This window comes from Melanotaenia boesemani, chromosome 6 (genome assembly GCF_017639745.1).
Source record: "Melanotaenia boesemani isolate fMelBoe1 chromosome 6, fMelBoe1.pri, whole genome shotgun sequence".
NCBI lineage: Eukaryota > Metazoa > Chordata > Actinopteri > Atheriniformes > Melanotaeniidae > Melanotaenia > Melanotaenia boesemani.
In genome coordinates this window covers 38,496,625-38,521,266 of record NC_055687.1, presented here as the reverse complement: position 1 = coordinate 38,521,266, position 24,642 = coordinate 38,496,625, and the positions used below count along the sequence as shown (strand labels likewise).

Below are 24,642 nucleotides of genomic sequence, written 5' to 3'. Positions count from 1 at the left end.
CTACAGATCCACAGAGCCCTTATCCACTTTTAAAAGCAAGTTAAAGACTCAGTTGTTTAAGGAGCATTTCCACACTTAGCTTAACTCTTCTACTCAGAATGAGTTAGAAAGATTTGTCCAGCTCTTTGGCTCAACTCAGTACTGAAGAAGCTGCTGCACTTATACCCAAGATGATATTATTCGATAAAACTGTGATCTTGTATTTAAACAAAATGACTTACAAAAAACTAAATAAATAAATAAATAAATTATATGCACTGCGTCTGGACTCCCAGCAGTCTGACTAGCACTTAATCGTCCCATCTTGTTTGAATTCTTGCTTGTGTTCTTCCTCTCAGATGTAAGTCACTTTGGATAGAAGCATCTGCTAAATGACTGTAGAATAGAACAGAATAGAATAATTGCATTTTGTGGGTTTTGTAAGGATAACTGAGGTCTACATGGTAAAAACGGGTGTATTTGAACCACACATTATAATAGAGAGATAAATATGAAATGATCACGTTGAAAGTTATTTGATTTATGAGGATTATCAATAAACTGGCCTCAGTGAGTTTTCTGACTGGATTCCAGCTGAGCTGAGGTTTAAGGGAAAGAGGAGTGAGTGAATGTGATCTGCAGTGACACATATCTCAGTTGTATGCGGGAGAGTTTTCCTTTAAGCAGCTGTCAGCTGGGTTATGACACTGCGAGCTGTTCCCAGGCAGCATTATGCCTGATTTAGCCGGAATGCTCGGATAGCAACAGGATCAGCTAGCTTCGGCTGGTCTGTGAGAAGTCAAACATCTCAGCTGTACAGAGTCACTCAGGACCATGTGCTTCAGGAAGCTTTTTTACCCCGCTTTCTCCCCCTCTGCCCGGCTCCATCTCCACCCCTCCTTCCTGTCTCCACGTCCTTCTTTCCATTTCTACCTGACATCTTCAAACTATTTCCGCGTCACTCCTGACTCGCGCCGTTCGAGCAGACACAGAGAAACTGAGCCGAGCGCCCCACCCACAGACCGCACCGTCAGCCAATCACAGGCGGGGATGTGACTTTCCCCAGCCAATAGGGTTGCAATTGCCTTGGCGTCGGGTAGCAACAGAGCCATCGGGGGTGCTTGCTGAGTGAGGGCACAGGCTGCGTCTACTAAGAGTACACAGAAGTAAAATATTTTTCAAAGATTGGACACAGTGAGGCTTTGTGTGTTATATGTGCCCCTTCTGTTCAGCTCGGCCATTTTGAACTCTTAATAAAAATGGTAGATCAGTTTTATATGTGAAGAAGTGTAAGATTAAGGGCGCGATCCCCCTCCCCCCAAACCCCCTCTGCCTCCCTAACACTTACAACAGAATGGTGTTCATGTAAAGGCAACGCCAAGTCTTTTTTTATTTTAAAAACATACATTTACAGAAGACTCTACTTTAAGCTGTATTGTCGAGCTTTAGACTTTGAATACTTAAAGAAAACCAGATTGAAAGCATTCAGAAAGTGCTTCACGTGTCAGAGCTGTGTTTATGTGATTGTTTTAAGGTGGTAGGAAAGACTGTCCATGTATGCCTGTATATAAAGTTCCAGTATATATATCCCCCTGTTACTATAAATGGACAGGACGGGAGAGGTTTGCTTGGAGCGGACCACTGCGGTCAGAGGGAAGGAGTTCTTCCCGGTAACAATTCATGGAGGCAGCTAGCATCAATGCGGGGGTTGGTGTAACATTTTAGAAGAATTGTCTTTGTTCTTATGTTTTATCTTAATCTCCCGAGCGTTTCTGTGGTGGTTTAGCTGGTCCAACGCGAAGCTGATCCAGACGGACCCCTCCGCCGGCAGTGGTACGGTCCTTCTCGCAGGCTGGGGGAGCCGTTGGGGAGAGCTGCACAGATTCCGTCTACGGAGAAGCAGGGGATGTGAAACGGGTGAAAACATGACTCAAATTCGCCCCTGTGAATGTTTCCATCTCCAGGGAATAAAGTAAAAGCCTCCAGTTCGGAGAAAGACAAATGTAGGACATAAAAGCAAGAAGAGACGGAAGGAGAGGCCCGTCAGGTGGATCCGGATTGGTGTCTTTTGTTTACTTTCAGCCAGCTCCGCTTTCTTCTCCCGAAGTTGTCCGTGAGTTTACCTGCGTGTGATTACCTAAGCGGCAGACCTGTTCGTGGATTGTGGGATTGTTTGGTGAACCGGGGACAGCCTGGGACTTCTGACTGACAGCAGCTCGTGGTGACCGACTCGCGGGGGCAGACCCCCACAGATTGGATCTAAACTTTTTTACTTCCTTTTTTTCTTTTCCCAGACGTTTATCTCTAAGCAGGAGACACTGACTGCTGGTGTGCGTCACCTGTGGGCTCGTGAGTGTGGAAACTCAGTCAGAGGAACTTTGTGCGCGTGCCTGTGGCATCAACAAGTTGCTTCGGATTGATTTGTTTACATGTGTTTATGCAGCTGTTTGCTATAGAGACTCCTGCTGTGGCTTCTGGAGATTATCTTACCCTACCGCGTCAAGGCGTGAGTGGGATCGGACACGTCCACGGGCTCCGTGGACCTGTGGTGGAGCGGGTTCTGTGAAATTCCCACCCGGATTAATCAGTGATAACATTTCTGCGCAGTGGTCCAGCCACCAGGCCCCCAGAAAGCCTCAGTAGTTGGAGCTATTTTTAGTGTGAGGGATGGGGTAAAAGCAGGCAGCTGGAAACCTGACTCCCCCTCACCTTCTTCTCCTCCCTGCAGCCACTGCACCTCCTGCTCAGCCCACCTGGCAGCATGCTGGGTGAGCCCAGCAAAGTCCATGTGTCCTGCAAGTAATCTGGATAAATTATAAACACACGGATTGTTATTGTGGTTGAATGATCCAAACATTTGTAGAAACTGAACTGAACATGTAGCCTGTCCCATCGTTGAAGGCCTGTTGGTGATCAGGACAACGTGATGAGTAAATTAGCAGCTGTTTTGGTTCAGACTTTTCTTTTAGTGAATTAATAGTAGAGTCTATGTCATTATTCATGCACAGTTTCTTTATCTAGATTAAAGGAAAACTTCCTGTTTTGACTACCTGAAAGATCTGTCACCAGCCCACAGATACCATGCATGAAACTGCCAAGTCCAACGCAAGCAAAAGCTAACCTGACAAACCAAATATTCTATTTCCTCCCCGTCCCCATGTTAACAGAGAAACAGAATATTTATGTAGAGTAAGAGATCTATATCTGTAGTGTAAGTCCACGTAAGACAGAGATTACATCTCCCTTTATATTTGTATGTCAGAGAGACAAGCTGCCTGTACACCCATTGGTTGCCTTAGAAACCAGTCACAACGAACTGAGCCAGAGAAGAAGGTGCCTTTTGATTGGTTGGTCAGTTTCCCACCATTTCAAGCTTTGTTTCTTCAGTTGGATGTAAAAGTTGAAGTGAACTCTGCGACTGAACGTTGCCCCGCTAAGCTGTCAAAGCAGTGTGACTGACTCTTGATTTCCCTGCTGGAGTCAACGCTAACCAAGCTTTTCCATGGTTGTCACATCCTCATCAGTGGATGACAAGACTGTGCCCTCCTGCAGGATGGTCCAATCAGAGGCTTGGATCACTCCAGCACTGCTTCGCAAGAACAAGAGTCAGTACTTACACACACACACACACACACACACAAACCCATTGATAAAAGCTGTGTGTGTGTTGTTAGTAGAAACTGGATGTGGTTAACCCGTCTAACGTACCACATGTCTGGTTAGAGCAGGCAGTCAAACTCATGTTAGTACAGGTTCCACCAACGGATCATTCTGGTCTCCAGTGGGTCGGACCAAGACAAGGACCTCATACTAACCTAAAAATAACACAAACCCCACGTTTCCTCCCCTTTGGTTTACTGTAAAGACACAGCAACACGATGTTAATATGTACTGAACTTTAGAAAACACTCTGAACAGGCTGACGTTTCTGGAGAAAGATATTTTACCCGTTTCCACGTCAACGGTTCCAGACAACCAGTTTAACCATTTAATCCCAGGAACTGGACCTGGAACTGGAACAGCCAGTTTTTCACACAAGGATCAGATCTAGACGTTATTATAAATGTACATGCGTGGACATTTCCACGTGTGTAGTTTATTGAAATATTTATTACTTTTAATAATATTAGCATATTAAAATGTACAGTTAATTATTTTAATTACTTTTATTAATAAAATAAGTTACTTTTTAAATCATTTTAGTTACTTTTATTCCCTTACTTTTATTTATAACATTAGATATTTATTATTATTATTATTAACATTACTTTTATTCTGTTACTTTTATTAATAATATTACCGTTGCTTTTATTAATAATTTGTCTCATTAATAATATCAAAGTTACTTTTCTTAAAGGGCTAGCGCACCATAAAATGTGTTTTTTGAGCTGTAAACAACCGTTTTAATTATGATGCAAACCACCTATACCAGGGGTGGCCAACATCTGTCCTCGAGAGCCACAATCCTGCAGGTTTTCCATGCATCCCTGCACCAACACACCTGACTTAAACTAATGAGTCATTGTGCAGATCCTTATAGGCTGTTGGATCCATTTAATTTGAGTCAGGTGTGTCGGTGCAGGGATGCATGGAAAACCTGCAGGATTGTGGCTCTCGAGGACAGATGTTGGCAACCCCTGACCTATACTGATGATAAAATTAGTATTTATTTATTTTAAAAACGGGAGTTTGTGGGTAAAAAATGGCTCATGACGCCCTCTACAGGGCAAAACCAGGTTTTGTTTTTTGCTAAAGCCGTCACGAGAAATAAAAAAAGAAAACCCACAGCCCCTCCCTCCAGATGCAGGTAGGCGGGTCCTCGCCTTGCAGGCATAGAAGCCACGCCCACCAACACATATAAAGGGATGTGAACTTACCTGGTTTAGATCTGCTAGTTTCGGACTTCTATTCTTTCAGAGTTTCTGATGAAATCTTCCTGCAGAGGGACGGATTTGTGCTTCTGAGGGTGTAAAAGTAAAACCGGACTTTATTCTTTACCTGCTGATCCTCATCTGGTGACAGACAGCAGCTCAAATCGTAGCAGCAGCAGTCTTCCCCATCAAAGACGCTCTGTGACATAGCTGCTTGGTGAATCTGGCTTTGCATCCTGTCAGTGAGCTGAGCTGCTGTCTGTCAATCATTCCTGCCTGAGTATCCCGACCCGCCCACTCTCCGCCCCCTGATCACCCCACACCTCCCACCCCAACCCTGCAGCTTCTGGCATTTTATAAAATGTTACACAGAAAGTAGTGGGTTTTATTAATAATATTACAGTTACTTTTATTAATAATATTAGTTCTTTGAATAATATTAGTTACTTTTATAAATAATATTAGTTACTTTTATTAATATTAGTTCTTTGAATAATATTAGTTACTTTTATAAATAATATTAGTTTTATTAATATTAGTTCTATGAATAATATTAGTAACTTTTATAAATATTAGTTACTTTTATAAATAATATTAGTTACTTTTATTAATATTAGTTCTTTGAATAATATTAGTTACTTTTATAAATAATATTAGTTACTTTTATTGATATTAGTTCTATGAATACTATTAGTTACGTTTATAAATATTAGTTACTTTTATAAATAATATTAGTTACTTTTATTAATAATATTAGTACTATGAATAATATTAGTTACTTTTATTAATAATATTAGTTACTTTTATAAACAATATTAGTTACTTTTATAAATAATATTAGTTACTTTTATAAATATTAGTTACTTTTATAAATAATATTAGTTACTTTTATTAATAATATTAGTTCTATGAAAAATATTAGTTACTTTTATAAATAATATTAGTTAGTTTTATAAATATTAGTTACTTTTATAAATAATATTAGTTACTTTTATAAATAATTTTAGTTACTTTTATTAATATTAGTTCTATGAATAATATTAGTTACTTTTATAAACAATATTAGTTACTTTTATAAATAATATTAGTTACTTTAATAAATAATAGTTACTTTTATAAATAATATTAGTTACTTTTATAAATATTAGTTTTATAAATAATATTAGTAACTTTTATAAATATTAGTTACTTTTATTAATAATATTAGTTACTTTTATAAACAATATTAGTTACTTTTAAAATTAATATTAGTTACTTTTATAAATATTAGCTACTTTTATAAATAATATTAGTTACTTTTATTAATAGTTCTATGAATAATAGTTACTTTTATAAACACTATTAGTTACTTTTATAAATAATATAAGTTACTTTTATAAATAATATTAGTTACTTTTATTAATATTAGTTCTATGAATAATATTAGTTACTTTAATAAATAATATTAGTTACTTTTATAAATAATATTGGTTACTTTTATTAATATTAGTTCTATGAATAATATTAGTTACTTTTATAAACATTAGTTACTTTTATAAATAATATTAGTTACTTTTATAAATATTAGTTACTTTTATTAATATTAGTTCTATGAATAATATTAGTTACTTTTATAAACAATATTAGTTACTTTTATAAATAATATTAGTTACTTTTATAAATAATATTAGTTACTTTTATTAATATTAGTTCTATGAATAATATGTTACTTTTATAAACAATATTAGTTACTTTTATAAATAATATAAGTTACTTTTATAAATAATATTAGTTACTTTTATTAATATTAGTTCTATGAATAACATTAGTTACTTTTATAAACAATATCAGTTTTATAAATAATATAAGTTACTTTTATAAATAATATTAGTTACTTTTATTAATATTAGTTCTATGAATAACATTAGTTACTTTAATAAATAATATTAGTTACTTTTATTAATATTAGTTCTATGAATATTAGTTACTTTTATAAACAATATTAGTTACTTTTATAAATAATATAAGTTACTTTTATAAATAATATTAGTTACTTTTATTAATATTAGTTCTATGAATAACATTAGTTACTTTAATAAATAATATTAGTTACTTTTATAAATAATATTAGTTACTTTTATTAATATTAGTTCTATGAATAACATTAGTTACTTTAATAAATAATATTAGCTACTTTTATAAATAATATAAGTTACTTTTATAAATAATATTAGTTACTTTTATTAATATTAGTTCTATGAATAACATTAGTTACTTTAATAAATAATATTAGTTTTATAAATAATATTAGTTACTTTTATTAATATTAGTTCTATGAATAATATTAGTTACTTTCATAAACAATATTAGTTACTTTTATAAATAATATTACAGTTACTTTTATTATTACTGGACATGCTGCAGCTCTGTTTGTGTGTGGACACGACCATCACCTCTTTGACCTGTAGGACCAGCTTTCCCTTACAAAGTCCTCAGGGCTCGTTCAGAACGCTGCTGGTTTAATTTATGTTCAATAACTAAACCAGATCCAGTTTAACAGCTAAAACGTGGTCAGATACGCGAACCAATGAGGTCATCACACAGACATTTATTTATCATGTATGTGAACCTGAACATACAAGCAGACGACCAACATGCTAGCAGTTCATGGAATAAATCCAGGCTGCAAGTTTAAAGCTTCAAACATCAAAGGAAACATTGAAAATGCTCTGATGTTAAGCACCTCGGTCAGCGTGAGTGTTGATGGAAGGTGCTATAGAAATAAACTGATTAAGTGAATTAAAATAATAAAAAAGTTTAAATAAATAAATTGTAAATAAATGGATTTATTCATATAAGTTACAAATGTTTAAAGAATTTATTTATTCCAATAAACGCTTTCTGTTTCTAGCTCTCTTTCTTTTCTATTTTTATTTATTTATTGATATTTAAACACCGGGTTGCTGTTGTTTCTGCCTGTAGACCAAAACAAAGTGGTCCACCCCCCACCCCACCCCTCACGCGCCTTGACAGCAAAGCAACATCAGCATTTTGTGCAACATGTCCAAGTAACGTGGACGGTTTATGTTGTCACCTGTCCAGCTCCACGCCTACCTGCAGCCTCTTCAGCTCTCGCAGTCCTCTTGGCAAATCCCAGACCCCAGAGGGTTCGGTCCCTTTCTTATCCACCAAATTCACCCACCCAGGTTTTTTAGAGGTAATCTTGAATACTGGTCGTCTGTAGGTGAACGTTTTGTTCTGCTCTCTGCTATTTCATTTCCACACTACGCGCTGCCATCACTCGCTGGCTGAAGCCTTTTATAGGGAGGGAGGGCCGAGGGCTTGGAGAGGAGGGGGGACGCCAGCAAGCAGCCGGACCGGCCGGTGAACACCGAGCTGGAGGTCAACACAAAGACGTGTGTGACATCATGCTGTACTTCAGATGTAGAAACGATGTGCTGGGCCAGCGAACGTCGGGTTTCTAGATGCCACGGCTAGTGTTAGCTAGTGTTAGCTAAACCTCTCGGCTCTGCGTCGCCACCGCCGTCTATTCAACGCAACCTGATTGTTTACCAAGGGAAGGAAAGTTGTATTTCAGCTGAGCGCCTCGGGTTTAGACAATCTGCAAAACCTTTTTTTTTTTACGGCACGTTGACCTGTTAGCATGTGAACTGTGAACAGATAGACTATACAAACTAACATCTTAACTAAAATAAAAAGATTCAAGGCTGTGCCACTCTTTCTGTGTTTTATTATGGAGGTAATTTGATTTCATGTTAATTTATTAGGTTTATGTGCATAATTGTTAATGCAAAGGTAGCTTTGCTATTTCATTAGGACTTGATTTTCTCATCTCACAGTTATACAGCATGATGTGGTGATTCTGCTGCTGTGGTGCAGCTGATCTGCGTCCGGAACAATATTAAATTACATGAATCATCATGGATGTTTTTGTCTACTTGGACACATGCTCCCTCTCCATCTCATCATCACTGTTGTGCTATTTTTAGTAAGAAAGTCTCTTTTTATAAACTTTAGAATTCAGCTTTTAATTCTACTCAAAGCATGTTATTGTAATGGTACTGATTATAGTGGCAAGCAGTAAAAATCAGTGAAATTCATTTTACTTTTATCGAATTGTTTACTACACTAATATCTCATGGTTATATTTTGTAACAGCTGTTAGCGACAAAAATCGGAACATTTTTTCTATTTTCTTGTGTCGCATCTCAAGCCCACGTATGCACATCTACAAGAATGAGTGCAACATTTCTCATGCACGAATGTGGCCTGTGGCTTGGCTGGAGGAGGGCAGCCATTTTCGCCTCATCATGCAGGTTCCACAGGAAATGATGGAGGAGGAGTCACCTCAAGCCCAGTAGTGTGACTTTTTCACTCGTTTCCTGTTTTCTGATGTGTTCCCCAGCATGAGTGAAGCCACCTGTGACATAACTGCGCACTAGGGCTGCAACTAATAACTATTCTGATGGTCGATTAGTCACCGACTATTAAAACGACTAGTCGACCAATCGGATTATGTATCTCATGATTATTATATATGGATCTTATTTCACTTTCAGCTTTGAAATCTTCCATGAGGTTGTTATGTAAGTCCGACGTTCCTCCTCCTTAAATGTTCGAGCGTTCGAGCAGACGTACTTTCGTGGTACACAAGGTCCGCTTTACAAACCTCACATGTATTTCATTTATTTTGTAAGTTTAACGTGAAGTTATCCCAGACTTTTAACGTTCTCCACTGCGGTTTTCTTCCCAGGTCCACCACCATATTTTTCCCCTGGCGGACATTATTGCGCATGTGCAACTCTCAGCAGAGATAAAAAAAAAAAAGAAGATGTCTCACTGTAGTTTTTTCCCCTCTTTGTGCATGTGCAACTCTCAGCAGAGATAGGATTAAAAGACGATGTCTCACTCTGTAGGTTTTTTTTGTTTTTTTTGCTGACAATAGTCGACGGCTAAATTCGTTGTCGACAACGTCGACTAATCGTTGCAGCCCTACTGCGCACTGATTGGTTCATAGAAAGCAGGTGTGTGGTGGTTGGTTAACATACAGACAAGCTGAAGTTAAAGGGGAACTGTGGAGCTGTTGGAGGCTGATAAGTGAAGCTGGTTGAGTTTACCTTTCATCACTTCCATGAAGAGGTGGCGTGTGATGTCTGCAGGTGTCTGGCTGTGGAAATCTTCGCATGTTGTAATTAGAAAACCATGTTCTAACATGAGACTGGATCTGGATCAGTGTCCAGGAGTAAAAATAGCTTGCTTCATTTCAACGCCTCATCCTCTGGGGTCGGGTTTCTGAAACTCCTTGGTTCTGTCTTGGGAAGAATCCTGAAATGTTCCTACAGTTGTCCCACTCAGGGCTGGTCTTTGTTTTTTCTTCCATTCTCTGGGACTTCCTGCTTCTTTCCATGTGGATCTGTTCGATCTGAACCGGTCACTGAAAGTTAACCATCACTCTTCTGAGCTTTGCTTTCTTTTTATGGTTACTTTCTGAGCTGCATGATCAGAGATTTCTGGATCTACAGACTGAAACGGGCTTTTAGAAAAAGGAAAGTATTTTGGTGTTGAAGTCTCCCTGACAGATGCATGTTGTTCCTAACCTGGTACAGTCTATAACTACTACTTCTTAACCAACTGAAGCTTTTTCCAGCTTTTAACTTCCTGTTCGCCTTGTTGTACCTCCCAGCCTGCCATCAAGTTCACGGTTAGGACCAATTCTGCTCCTGTCCTCCATCTCAGAGCTCATGGAGGCATAGTCCCCATTAAAACACACCATGTGCTCCCTGGTTGTTGTTTCTGAGTCAGTGCTGGGCTGATGTAGAGCTCCTGTGACAGAGCTGAACTTGTCATTTAGTGGTATCCTGCCACCTACTGATTTCCTGTGGCAGCAAAGCTAGTCTGTCTGGGTGGGTCTGTAATCCTGCAGTTAGGAGGTGTTGAAGATTTATACTTTGTGCATGAAGGTTAGATGTAAAACTCCACTAATTGTAACACAGTCGTCATTAACCCAACTGTGCTGGCCCCATCTCTGGTCCAGATGTCTTTACTGTGCTTATCTTTGTGATGTTGATTTTGAATGCGTTAATGTTACAACAACTTTGATGCATCTTGCAGCCCTGACCAGCATTATACTTAAAGTTTCTGTTACTCTTTGTTGTGAGCTGGAGCTGTCAATAAAGTTTGAATGAATAAAGGCCATGTCAAAACACACACCTGGATTTAAATGTCTGCAGTACAAGCTTTGTGTTATCAGGCTGTAAATTTATATCTTTAATGGTGCATTAATTGAAGGTAGACTCACGTTAAATGTTCCACATTCCCAACTGGTGAGAGGTTCTATAATCCCCATTCTCCACCCTGATAGACTGTAACCCCCGTTCTCCACCTGATAGACTGTAATCCCCGTTCTCCACCCTGATAGACTGTAACCCCCGTTCTCCACCCTGATAGACTGTAACCCCCGTTCTCCACCTGATAGACTGTAACCCCCGTTCTCCACCTGATAGACTGTAATCCCCGTTCTCCACCCTGATAGACTGTAATCCCCTTTCTCCACCCGATAGACTGTAACCCCCATTCTCCACCTGATAGACTGTAACCCCCGTTCTCCACCTGATAGACTGTAACCCCCGTTCTCCACCTGATAGACTGTAATCCCCGTTCTCCACCCTGATAGACTGTAACCCCCGTTATCCACCCTGATAGACTGTAACCCCCGTTCTCCACCTGATAGACTGTAACCCCCGTTCTCCACCCGATAGACTGTAATCCCCGTTCTCCACCTGATAGACTGTAATCCCCGTTCTCCACCCTGATAGACTGTAACCCCCATTCTCCACCCGATAGACTGTAACCCCCGTTCTCCACCTGATAGACTGTAATCCCCGTTCTCCACCCTGATAGACTGTAACCCCCGTTCTCCACCCTGATAGACTGTAACCCCCGTTCTCCACCTGATAGACTGTAACCCCCGTTCTCCACCAGATAGACTGTAATCCCCGTTCTCCACCCTGATAGACTGTAATCCCCTTTCTCCACCCGATAGACTGTAACCCCCGTTCTCCACCCTGATAGACTGTAACCCCCGTTCTCCACCCTGATAGACTGTAACCCCCGTTCTCCACCCAATAGACTGTAACCCCCGTTCTCCACCCGATAGACTGTAACCCCCGTTCTCCACCCGATAGACTGTAACCCCCGTTCTCCACCCTGATAGACTGTAATCCCCGTTCTCCACCCTGATAGACTGTAACCCCCGTTCTCCACCCGATAGACTGTAATCCCCGTTCTCCACCCTGATAGACTGTAACCCCCGTTCTCCACCCGATAGACTGTAATCCCCGTTCTCCACCCGATAGACTGTAATCCCCGTTCTCCACCCTGATAGACTGTAACCCCCGTTCTCCACCCTGATAGACTGTAACCCCCGTTCTCCACCCGATAGACTGTAACCCCCGTTCTCCACCCGATAGACTGTAATCCCCGTTCTCCACCCTGATAGACTGTAATCCCCTTTCTCCACCCGATAGACTGTAACCCCCGTTCTCCACCCTGATAGACTGTAACCCCCGTTCTCCACCCTGATAGACTGTAACCCCCGTTCTCCACCCTGATAGACTGTAACCCCCGTTCTCCACCCTGAAGGTGAATTTTTTGGGAAACTGGGTGAATTTACTGGTTTCAGTGGTGTCAAGTGGACAGAATAAAACAACTCTTAGATTATCTCCACAACTTGAATGCTGTTTGCTGACTCATTTGAAGCTTTTTTTTATGGTTTATTGGTTTTAGGTGTCTGTGGTTTCATGGATAAAAAAGTTAATCTGAATCTTTGAGTTGAAACAGCTGTATTTAATATGAAAACTTCCTGTGTTGGGGGAAGTTTGGGATTATCTGCAGCTGAGCAGCTCTCTGTGACGGAGGAATAAATTTCTATGTGTTCCTACAGATCAGGATGAAAATCTCCATCTTTCTCCATATTAGTCGTGTTATTGTTTAATTTTTCTAAGCAGATTTTACAACCCACGTGTGTGTTCTGTGTTAAGGTCATAAACTGTCTAAAATATCCAGTTTTTCCATCTTTTGTCTGGACTTTAAGGCAACCAGCAATAAGTTGATGCAATGGTGCAGCTGTATTGATCCACTCAGGTGAATGAGGATCTTTGTAGGATGATGTTATTATGTTTTTTGTCAGTATGATTCTTATGAAGATTTGGTTCTGATTTGATTTCAGACAGCTGTTACAGTTTTTTATGATTGTTTTAATGAGAAGTTGGGCTAAAAAGCTGCTCACTGAGCCGTGAACACCAAACCAAGATGGGATGAAAAGGAGTTTTCCATGTTTGCTGAAAAACCAGTCGTTGCTTTGGGACTTGCTTCCAGCAGTGTGTAGCATCGTTTGCTAACAGAAGATCTCTGTCTTCACATGCATATTATGAAATTAACCTTGGTGATGTTTTGGGCTGTCACAAACTACTATTTTGATAATTGACTAGTCGCTTATTATTTTGCGGATTAATCGACTAATCAAATTATATAATTATATAAACTGGAAACAAAGTCGTCTATCGGAAAGGAACACATTTTTTAACACTGTAAGGTAGCCTTATAAAACAAAACATCAGCGTTATTACATTTCCTTTTCAAACATGACATCGCTGTTATGATACAGCAAACATGACGTGTGTGCTAAAGGCGGATTTATGGTTGCGCTGTGTCTGTGTCACCGCCGTAGGCTCAGCGTAGCTCTCCAAACTTGACGTGCACCCCTGCTACGCAAATAGTTACGTGAAGGAACTCCCTTGTGATTGGTCAGTTTGGGATCATGTGTTGCCGGATATCTGGATCTTCTCGCTGAATTTGTGTGGTAACCACCGTCTTTAAAAACAATAACCAGTGGATCAAGTTGATGAGAGGCTGATCGAATTATTTCTTCGTTTTCTTCCACAAGCTAATAAAGACACTGAACCGTACTGGACGCCATTGTTTTAAAATAGGAAATACCAACCAAATTGATGTAAACGATCAAAAGAACTCCAGCCTGGTGAGTTTATCGGCCGATGACACCCCTGCTGCCACCTTCAGGTTAGGAGGAGAAACTGCAACATGACACTAAAATGACACGTTTCCCCAGTGCTCGAGTGGAGAGTAAACTCACCAGCATCAGCTACGCCGTACTGATTGCACACAGACGGCGCGCGACAACTAGGTCGTAGCCGACCGCACGCAGGCGGCGCATGACAGCTAGGTAGTAGCCGACCGCACACAGACTCCGCGCGACAGCTACGTTGTAACCGACCGCACGCAGACACCGCGCGACATAGACGTCGTGACCGACAGCATGCAGACGCCGTGCGACAACTAGGTCGTAGCCGACCGCGCGCAGGCGGCGCGTGACAGCTAGGTAGTAGCCGACCGCACGCAGACGCCGCGCGACAGCTACATTGTAACCGACTGCACACAGACACCGCGCGACATCTACGTCGTAACCGACAGCACGCAGACGCCGTGCGACATCTATGTCGTAACCGACAGCACGCAGACGCCGTGCGACATCTATGTCGTAGCCGACCGCATGCAAACGCTGCGCGACAGCTACGTCGTATCCGACAGCTACATCGTAACCGACTGCACGCAGACGCTGTGCGACAGCTACGTTGTAGCCGACCGCATGCAGATGCCACGTGACAGCTATGTTGTAATCGACAGCTACGTCGTAACCGACTGCACGCAGACGCTGTGCGACAGATACGTTGTAGCCGACCGCATGCAGACGCCGCGCGACATCTACGTCGTAACCGACCGCACGCATACGCCGCGGGACAGCTACGTCGTAGCCGACCGCATGCATACGCTGCGTGACAGCTACGTCATAGCTGACCACATGCAGACTCCGCGTGACAGCTATGTCGTAGCCGACCGCATGCATACGTTGCGCGACAGCTACGTCGTAACCGACTGCACGCAGACGCTGTGTGACAGCTAAGTTGTAGCCGACCGCATGCAGACTCTGCGTGACAGCTACGTCGTAGCCGACCGCATGCAGACACCGTACGAGCATAAATCTGCCTTAAGGGTAATGTAACTATTAATTTTACATCTATCAATACCAGTAAGTAGCTCACTGTTGATGTTAGCAGCTAACTAGCCAATTAGCTTACACAGACAACTGTCCCTCATCATTTGATTTTGAATCGGCCACCACCTGCTTACTTTTAAGATGCTTGTTCATCATCGTCATACGGCCGTGGAATTTTTCATAAAATACTCCCAAATTCTGGAGTTCAGTTGCTGGCTCGCTATGATACTGTTGTTTGTGCATCACTTGTCCGGTGACGTCACGGCTGCCCCTGTGTGCCGCTACCGGGCATGGACAAGGGCAGAAAGGCAGAGGCAGCAGAAGTTTTAAGAGAAAAAACAAAGCTTAAAAAAATGCTGGTTTTTAAATTAGTCACAGACTATTTTCAGTTTTTGTTTGTTTATTTAAGATCCTTATTAGCTTTTGCATAGCAGCAGCTATTCTTCCTGGGGTCTGCACAATAGTGGACATGACTAACTGACTAATCTTGGCAGCCCCAGAGCTGTTCTGGTTGACATATTTCTGTGATCAGCTGGAAAAACTAGAGTGAACTGTCAGAGCTGACCCGTTCAGACTGAAGTTTACCTGCTGAGGCTGTCGGGACTGCTTCATGTTACCAGGTTCTGGTGTTACAAAACCAGTTTACCAGAATGTGTGGGACAAACCAGAACGACAACACTGAACAGGGATTAGAAATGTTCTTGGTACAATTATTGTCAGAGAGATCATCATGATTAGATATGTTAATTCCCTTCTTTAAGTTTAATTCATTTCTGTCTTCTGCTGCAAACTAGGGCTGCACGATTATGACCAAAATAATAATCACGATTATTTTTATCATTATTGTAATCACGATTGTTAATCACGATCATTCACCTTGCTTGGAAAAACATGTACTTTTATTGCACATTTAGCATTAATTTTTGAAAAGTTAATACTACTTTGGAGAGGGATGTCGTGAGAAAGGCAAAAATTGACGAAAGACAACGTAAAAATGTTTAGAACAGCAAAAAAGAAAAAAAATTTCCTCAGTCAATATTTGTTATTTAAGTTTAATTTTATTAAGTGCAACATGTCAACACTTTGAACTTTTTAAATATATATATCCACACTCTTCATTAATAAACATTAATATCTGACGGTAAGCCAGCGCGGGATCATCCACCAGCAGCTTTGTACGTTTCGTTTTCGGGCTGCTCATGAACCACATCGTCTCCTGCTCTGAATGCAGCTGCTGCGTGAGGAACAAGCCTCTTCTGAGGGAGGGTCTTCAGCACCCCTCCCCATTGAAGAGTAAACTCTACGCTCTTTACGTCAGTCTCCAAAAGTCTCCAATGTCACCAGAAAAAGTCACTAGATTTGTCGCTAGTTGCTTTTTTGAAAATAAGTTGCTAGAGGTGAGTGAAAACCCGCTAAATATAGCGACAAAGTCACTAAGTTGGCAACACAACTCGCTGCCATCTGTAAAAGGTGCGCGCCCTTGTTCTTTAGGCAGCTTCATGAAGCCTTGGCCTCGCGTTCGCCCCCTGGTGGTTGGCAGACTGCTGGTTGAGAACGGTGTAATCAGACTCAGCAGAGCCGCATTTTTAATGTAAATATTGTCGACGATCAGGTTCATTTAATTGTGGCCACTAAAATCGTGACCACGATCAAAATCCAATTAATTGTGCAGCTCTAATGCAAACATAACAAGATATTGTAGAAACAAAATAAATTCCATCTAAATCTCCTCTGCTGTGTGCAGAATGACTAAATCCTTTCATTAACTGTGGATTTCACATAAATAATCCTGGAATAGTGGGAAAAAAAGAAACAAGCCCACATATCTGGAAATAAATAAGCTTCCTTCTAGTTAAAGGACCTCACGCCCAGTCGCTGATGCTGGAACAGAGAAACTGTGGATCATCCGTATAATTTAACCTCTAGTAAATGAACTGGTCCCGTTGCTGCAAGTCCAACCAGCATCGGACAGAATTATAACAAATAACATTTAACGTCAGAGTTACGCTAGTTGAACATCCGCATCATTAACCGGTTACTTAACGCTTCCCTGTCCTCTACAAGCTGCTGGTTCTCCTGCAGGAGGTGGATGCATTTCCTGTTTCATGTCCTGCTTTCCAGGCCAAGACGTCCTCCACCATCACACCTGCCTCATGTTTCATCCCAGCAGGAGGATTTAACCCAATAGTTTGGAGGGAAGAACTGTGCTGGACTTTCCCATGAAAACACGCCTCCTCTGCAGACAGTTGCACTAACCGGCTGTTATTCTTTAGACATTTGTGAAAAGTAATGATATTGAGGGATCTTTATGATGAATTAACTGTGGCTTTTAATACCACAATTAATTAAAATCAAATAACGGTGACATTGCTGCAGTCGGCAGTAAACTTTTGCACCTGGAGCATCATCATGGAGCTCTGGTGGCAGGTTCCTCCTGGTTGACTTGCTGTGGTCATCCTGGTTGAAATCTTTTGCAATGTGGCCTTTCTGTGTGGAGGTAGCATTCTGCTGTGTATGTGAGGGTTCCCCCACAGTCCAAAGAACGATGTTAGCTTAACTGTCTCTCAATTCGCTCTAGGAGTGAGTAGGGCTGTGCGTCTTAACTGGTCTCGCGGTTTGATTAGATTATCTTGTCAGCTACTGCATCATTGATGCATCACTGTGTTTCATCCTGTTTCCTTTATCGCTGCACCTTTCTACTTTCTTCATCAGTGAATACAAGCAGTCAGATAATCATGAACTCCCTGTTTGTTTTATTATTTCAGAATCAGTCTGAAAGTCCTGATATTAACAAGCATCATAAACGTGTATTTCAACTTTATTATTGAACTTTATTTTTCCATTGTCGGAAAATCCAGTAACATCATTTCTATACTGCTATGTTCCGGTGAAGCAGCCCTCTAGCGGCCAGATTTCTTGCAGTAAAGAAGAGTGTCCCTTCAGTCTTTCCGTAGTCAGTTCAGACAGACTATGGAAGTAAAGATGGTTTTCATGATGTCCTTTATAGCCAGAAAAATTCAAATGTAAAACTTTGTTGATGGACAAAGTTGTTTTTAATCCCTTTAGTCTCACGCATGCTGACCGCTAGCTTGCCATGCTATTTTCCATAGACGTTAGCCTTAAGCTAACATCAGGTTTTATACATTTTATATGTAGTCTTGCGTGATTTCACGAAGCTATGAATGTACCCAGTGAGATACTGGTGTATTTATTTCTACAAAGTTCTGTTAGTAATAAATTCTGCTTTCTTCTTCTGGTCGGCCTTTATGCTGCTAAATCTATTCATACATTCATTTTACATCATTTTACCTCCCAGTCTGACAGCTGCTACACACTGGTTTATACTGGGATTAAAAGCTGCTACACACTGGTTTATACTGGGATTAAAAGCTGCTACAGACTGGTTTATACTGGGATTAAAAACTGCTACAGACTGGTTTATACTGGGATTAAAAGCTGCTACAGACTGGTTTATACTGGGATTAAAAGCTGTTACAGACTGGTTTATACTGGGATTAAAAGCTGCTACAGACTGGTTTATACTGGGATTAAAAGCTGCTACAGACTGGTTTATACTGGGATTAAAAGCTGCTACAGACTGGTTTATACTGGGATTAAAAGCTGTTACAGACTGGTTTATACTGGGATTAAAAGCTTCTACAGACTGGTTTATACTGGGATTAAAAGCTGTTACAGACTGGTTTATACTGGGATTAAAAGCTTCTACAGACTGGTTTATACTGGGATTAAAAGCTGCTACAGAATGGTTTATACTGGGATTAAAAGCTGTTACACACTGGTTTATACTGGGATTAAAAGCTGCTACACACTGGTTTATACTGGGATTAAAAGCTGTTACAGACTGGTTTATACTGGGATTAAAAGCTTCTACAGACTGGTTTATACTGGGATTAAAAGCTGTTACAGACTGGTTTATACTGGGATTAAAAGCTGTTACAGACTGGTTTATACTGGGATTAAAAGCTGCTACACACTGGTTTATACTGGGATTAAAAGCTGCTACACACTGGTTTATACTGGGATTAAAAGCTGTTACAGACTGGTTTATACTGGGATTAAAAGCTGCTACACACTGGTTTATACTGGGATTAAAAGCTGCTACACACTGGTTTATACTGGGATTAAAAGCTGTTACAGACTGGTTTATACTGGGATTAAAAGCTGTTACAGACTGGTTTATACTGGGATTAAAAGCTGTTACAGACTGGTTTATACTGGGATTCAAAGCTGTTACAGACTGGTTTATACTGGGATTAAAAGCTGTTACAGACTGGTTTATACTTGGATTAAAAGCTGTTACAGACTGGTTTATACTGGGATTAAAAGCTGTTACAGACTGGTTTATAGTGGGATTAAAAGCTGCTACACACTGGTTTATACTGGGATTAAAAGCTGTTACAGACTGGTTTATACTGGGATTAAAAGCTGTTACAGACTGGTTTATACTGGGATTAAAAGCTGTTACAGACTGGTTTATACTGGGATTAAAAGCTGCTACACACTGGTTTATACTGGGATTAAAAGCTGCTACACACTGGTTTATACTGGGATTAAAAGCTGCTACACACTGGTTTATACTGGGATTAAAAGCTGTTACAGACTGGTTTATACTGGGATTAAAAGCTGTTACAGACTGGTTTATACTGGGATTAAAAGCTGTTACAGACTGGTTTATACTGGGATTCAAAGCTGTTACAGACTGGTTTATACTGGGATTAAAAGCTGTTACAGACTGGTTTATACTTGGATTAAAAGCTGCTACAGACTGGTTTATACTGGGATTAAAAGCTGCTACACACTGGTTTATACTGGGATTAAAAGCTGTCACAGACTGGTTTATACTGGGATTAAAAGCTGCTACAGACTGGTTTATACTGGGATTAAAAGCTGCCACAGACTGGTTTATACTGGGATTAAAAGCTGTTACAGACTGGTTTATACTGGGATTAAAAGCTTCTACAGACTGGTTTATACTGGGATTAAAAGCTGTTACACACTGGTTTATACTGGGATTAAAAGCTGCTACAGACTGGTTTATACTGGGATTAAAAGCTGTTACAGACTGGTTTATACTGGGATTAAAAGCTGTTACAGACTGGTTTATACTTGGATTAAAAGCTGTTACAGACTGGTTTATACTGGGATTAAAAGCTGCTACAGACTGGTTTATACTGGGATTAAAAGCTGCTACACACTGGTTTATACTGGGATTAAAAGCTGCTACACACTGGTTTATACTGGGATTAAAAGCTGCTACACACTGGTTTATACTGGGATTAAAAGCTGTTACAGACTGGTTTATACTGGGATTAAAAGCTGTTACAGACTGGTTTATACTGGGATTCAAAGCTGTTACAGACTGGTTTATACTGGGATTAAAAGCTGTTACAGACTGGTTTATACTTGGATTAAAAGCTGTTACAGACTGGTTTATACTGGGATTAAAAGCTGTTACAGACTGGTTTATACTGGGATTAAAAGTTTCTCATCCTTCTACTCCTTCTGTTCCTCAACCTCCTCTTCCTTTCTTCATGAAGTGTTTTTCAGGGCATCTTTGCTAGAAAGCAAGTTGTAAGTGAGATCTGTTTATTTAATCACTAACAGGTCTTACTGGGATTAATTCAATTCAATTCAAACTTTATTTGTATAGCCCTTTTCATACATTGTCATGCAATACAAAGTGCTTTACAGTGTAAAAACATATATTAAAAATCTAAGAGTAGAATAATGCAAATGCTATCTACTTTACATTTGAAATCACACACATTCACACACACACACACACACACACCCAAGCGCGCATCACACAACACAAACAGATGATGCCACTCTTCTTTTCATAGAATTAAAACTATTCCTTCTAGTTCCTGTCTCTTTAACTGAAACGGTTTAAGAACAAAGTTTGAGAGAGAGATCTAAAAGACAAGATAAAAGACGATTGGCTTGACACCACTGTGAGGAAGCAATACCTTGGGGACCCATCCACACCATGAGCGCCCCACCAGCAACCACGGAGGCCATCGCCACAGGAGCCGCCAAGATCGGGTCAGGCGAGGGCCCCCACCACAGCCACAGGACTGCAATGCAGGGCCCGTCAGCCATCCCGTCCAGGTCGACCCCCGCAGCGACAACCCTGCAGGCCGGAGAGACAGCCCACGATGTGGAGGATCCCCATGAGGGAACACCGGAGCTAGAGGATAAAAGATAAAAAAGATAAAAGCTGAAAATAAAACACAGTATAAGATACTTAAAAGAGCATAAATAAATCAACGTAATAAGAACAATAAAAGAAAATTAATATATATTAAAAAGTCAATTTAAGACCAAGATACAAATGATAAGTGATAAAAATAGACAAAATGGATAAATAGATTAATTAAAATAACTGAATAAATAAACTAATAATATTGTTAGTCAAATAACTAAATGATTAAGAAGTTCAATTAAAAGCTAAGCTAAAAAGATGTGTCTTGAGCCTCTTTTTAAAAGCATCTACAGTCTCTGCAGACCTGAGGCCCTCTGGCAGGCCGTTCCACAGGCGAGGGCCACGATATTGGAACGTGGCCTCGCCATGTGTTTTGGTCCTCGCCTTAGGAATGACCAAAAGGCCGGTACCAGAGGACCTCAGGGTCCGCGAGGGTTTGTAGTCTAAAAGCAGGTCAGATAAATAAGAAGGCCCAAGACCATTAAGACATTTATAAACAAGTAAGAGAACCTTAAAATCAATCCTGAAACGCACGGGGAGCCAATGCAGCGATTTTAAAACTGGTGTAATGTGTTCCCGCCCCCTGGTCCTCGTCAGAACTCGTGCCGCTGAGTTCTGGAGTAACTGTAAGCTAGAAGTACTCTTTTTGGGAAGACCAGAGAGCAGGGCATTACAGTAATCTAATTTACTAAAAATAAAAGCATGCATCAGCACCTCCGTGCTGGCAAGAGAGAGAAACGGGCGGACTCTGGCGATGTTTTTAAGATGATAAAAGCCTGTCTTTGTGACATTTCTAATGTGTGTAGTAAAGTTCAGCTCAGAGTCGAAAAGAACACCCAGATTTCTCACACACTGAGAAAGTTTAAAGTCTTGTAGTTTGCATGAGATGCTCCCTCTCTTGTCTTCAGGACCGATAATTAAAACCTCAGTCTTGTCCTGGTTGAGCTGTAAGAAGTTCTCTGCCATCCATGACTTTATATCTAAAATACAGTTTAAAAGGGTGTTAACTGGTTCTAGGTCATCAGGAGACACAGCGATGTAAAGCTGCGTATCATCAGCATAGCTGTGAAAAGCAACGCCATGTCTCCTGATCACGTCCCCAAGTGGCAACATGTACAGGTTAAAAAGTATTGGGCCTAAAATTGATCCTTGGGGAACCCCACACTGCATTTCATGGATTCCTGAGGAGCATGTATCCATACTTACGAAAAATTTACGATCCGTGAGATAGGAGTAAAACCATTTAAGAACAGTGCCTGAGAGGCCCACCATACTTCTGAGTCTGTGTATTAAAATCTGGTGATCCACTGTGTCGAAGGTGGCACTAAGATCCAGCAGCACCAGAACAGAAAGTTTCTGTGCATCTAAGTTACACCTAAGGTCATTAACAATCTTTAAGAGGGCCGTCTCAGTACTGTGGTTCATCCTAAAACCAGATTGATATCTTTCTGAAATACTTTGTTCAATTAAAAACTCATTTAATTGGCTAAAAACAACTTTTTCAATCATTTTACTTAAAAACGGTAAGTTGGATACAGGTCTGTAGTTATCAAGAATGTTAGGGTCTAAATTACTCTTCTTCAGAAGGGGCCTGACCACCGCTGTTTTATAGGCAGATGGGAAGACACCCGTCTGAAGAGAGTAATTTACTATGTTTAAAAGCTCAGACTCAAAGAAACCATAAAACCTTTTTAAAAGAGATGTGGGAATTGGGTCTAAAAGGCAGGTAGTTGGCTTTAGCTGGGAGAAAACCCGACCAAGCATCTTTGCATCAACCAGGACAAAACTCTCCAGTGTTTCCTCTGGTAAAAATGCTTCAGATATGTTAAAATCAACGTGTTGTTGAGATAAAAGATTCAATCTGATAGCACTGATTTTACCCCTGAAGTGGTCTGAAAAGCCCTCACATGCAGCCTCTGATGCTGGCATGGAGGACTTATTAAAATCTGTGTTTATTAAATTATCTATTGTTCTAAAAAGGAATCTGGGGTTATTTTTATTTTGTGCAATAAGGTCTGAAAAATGGAGGGTTCTTGCTTGTTTTACTGCATTATTATAGATGTACTGTTGTTCATGAAAAATCTCAAAGTGGATGTTTAATTTAGTTTTTCTCCATTTTCGTTCTGCTCTCCTGCATTTCCTTTTTATTTCTTTGATGCTCTCATTTATCCATGGTGATTTGGTTTTATCTTTTATAGATTTTGTTTTTAGTGGAGCAGCAGCATCAATAGCGGATTTAAGTTTGCAGTTAAAATGATCAACAATAAGATCACAGGATGCAGGTAAAAACTGAGCAGAGGTATGATGTAAAATGTTAATAAAATTTGCAGCCACTTCAGAAGTAATATATCGCTTCCTCACAGTTCTCACTGGGGCCTCCCGCTGCCTAAAACTGGTGATGTTAAAAAACACACAGTAGTGGTCAGACACAGCCAGGTCAACAACAGAGGACACACCCGTGGACAGGCCATACGTAATGACCAAGTCCAGGGTGCGTCCTCTGTTATGAGTCGGCTGTGTGACAAGTTGTTTGAAATCCATGCTGTCTAAAAGGTTTAAGAACTCTCTTCCATAAGGATCAGAGCTGTTAAAAATATGTAGATTAAAATCACCAGTTATTAAAATTTTGTCATGACTTGAGTGTATAGATGTTAAAAAGTCAGAGAATTCTTGAATAAAACAGGATGGAGGCTTTGGTGGTCGATAAACTGTAACACATAAAATGGACGGGTTGCTAAAAACAAATGCATGATGCTCAAAAGAAGAGTAACTATATAAAAGGATTGTCTTTGTTAAAATTGAGTTGTGAGCGATCGATGCTGTGCCCCCGCCTCTTTTGCCTCCCCTGGTAGAAAATAAAAAGTTAAAATTTGGGGGAGATACCTCAGTGAGAATAGCCGGGGCGTCGGTGCCAAGCCACGTTTCAGTTAAAAAGAGACAGTCTATCTTGTTGTCTAAAATCAAGTCATTGATGATAAAAGTCTTATTTAAAAGAGATCTGACATTTAAAAGTGCCATGTTAAATACTGTAGGTAGGTTTTTTTGTGTAGTGTTTGGATTATTTGTAGAAACCAGATGGATGGGGCGGAGATGTCTGATTGTGGACCTGGTATGTGGATGGGGGTGCTGGTGATTTCTGCTAGTGATGAGTGCTGGAATGGATTTTACTGGAGGTGAGGGTTTGCGTGGGGATGTGGGGTTGGTATATTGTCAATCTGTGAATGGTTTATGGGAATGTACAGTCAGATTTATGTTTGTGGATAGGAGTCTGGAACCTGTGTGATTTGGATGAATGCCGTCACGTTTGAAAAGATATGGTCTATTGTGAAAAGTTGTGAAATTGTCTACAAATGGAATATTGTGTGTGGTGCAGTAACCTTTAAGCCAGATGTGGAGTTGTTGTACACGGCTAAATTTGACGTCTCCAAACCGGGGTGATGGAAGTGGACCAGAGATGATGCAGTGTTTCTTTAAGTGTATGATGGTTTGGATGA

The 24,642-nt window shown here is 40.4% G+C and overlaps 1 protein-coding gene across 4 annotated transcripts in view; it reads left to right on the top strand.

Annotated features, from left to right (window-relative positions):
- Nucleotides 1-24,642, top strand: part of dyrk1b (dual-specificity tyrosine-(Y)-phosphorylation regulated kinase 1B) — a 79,742-nt gene that overhangs the window by 27,740 nt on the left and 27,360 nt on the right. For 2 of the 4 annotated variants that reach the window (XR_006010798.1, XM_041988154.1), the window contains exon 1: nt 1,844-3,584. The exons of the other annotated variants lie outside the window; for them this stretch is intronic. Coding sequence is in view for 1 of the 2 variants with exons in the window: in XM_041988154.1 (XP_041844088.1) it covers nt 3,482-3,584 (103 nt within the window). In the remaining variant the exon portion in view is untranslated. Of the gene's footprint in view, nt 1-1,843; nt 3,585-24,642 lie in introns of those variants that run through there. 4 annotated transcript variants of the gene reach the window in all.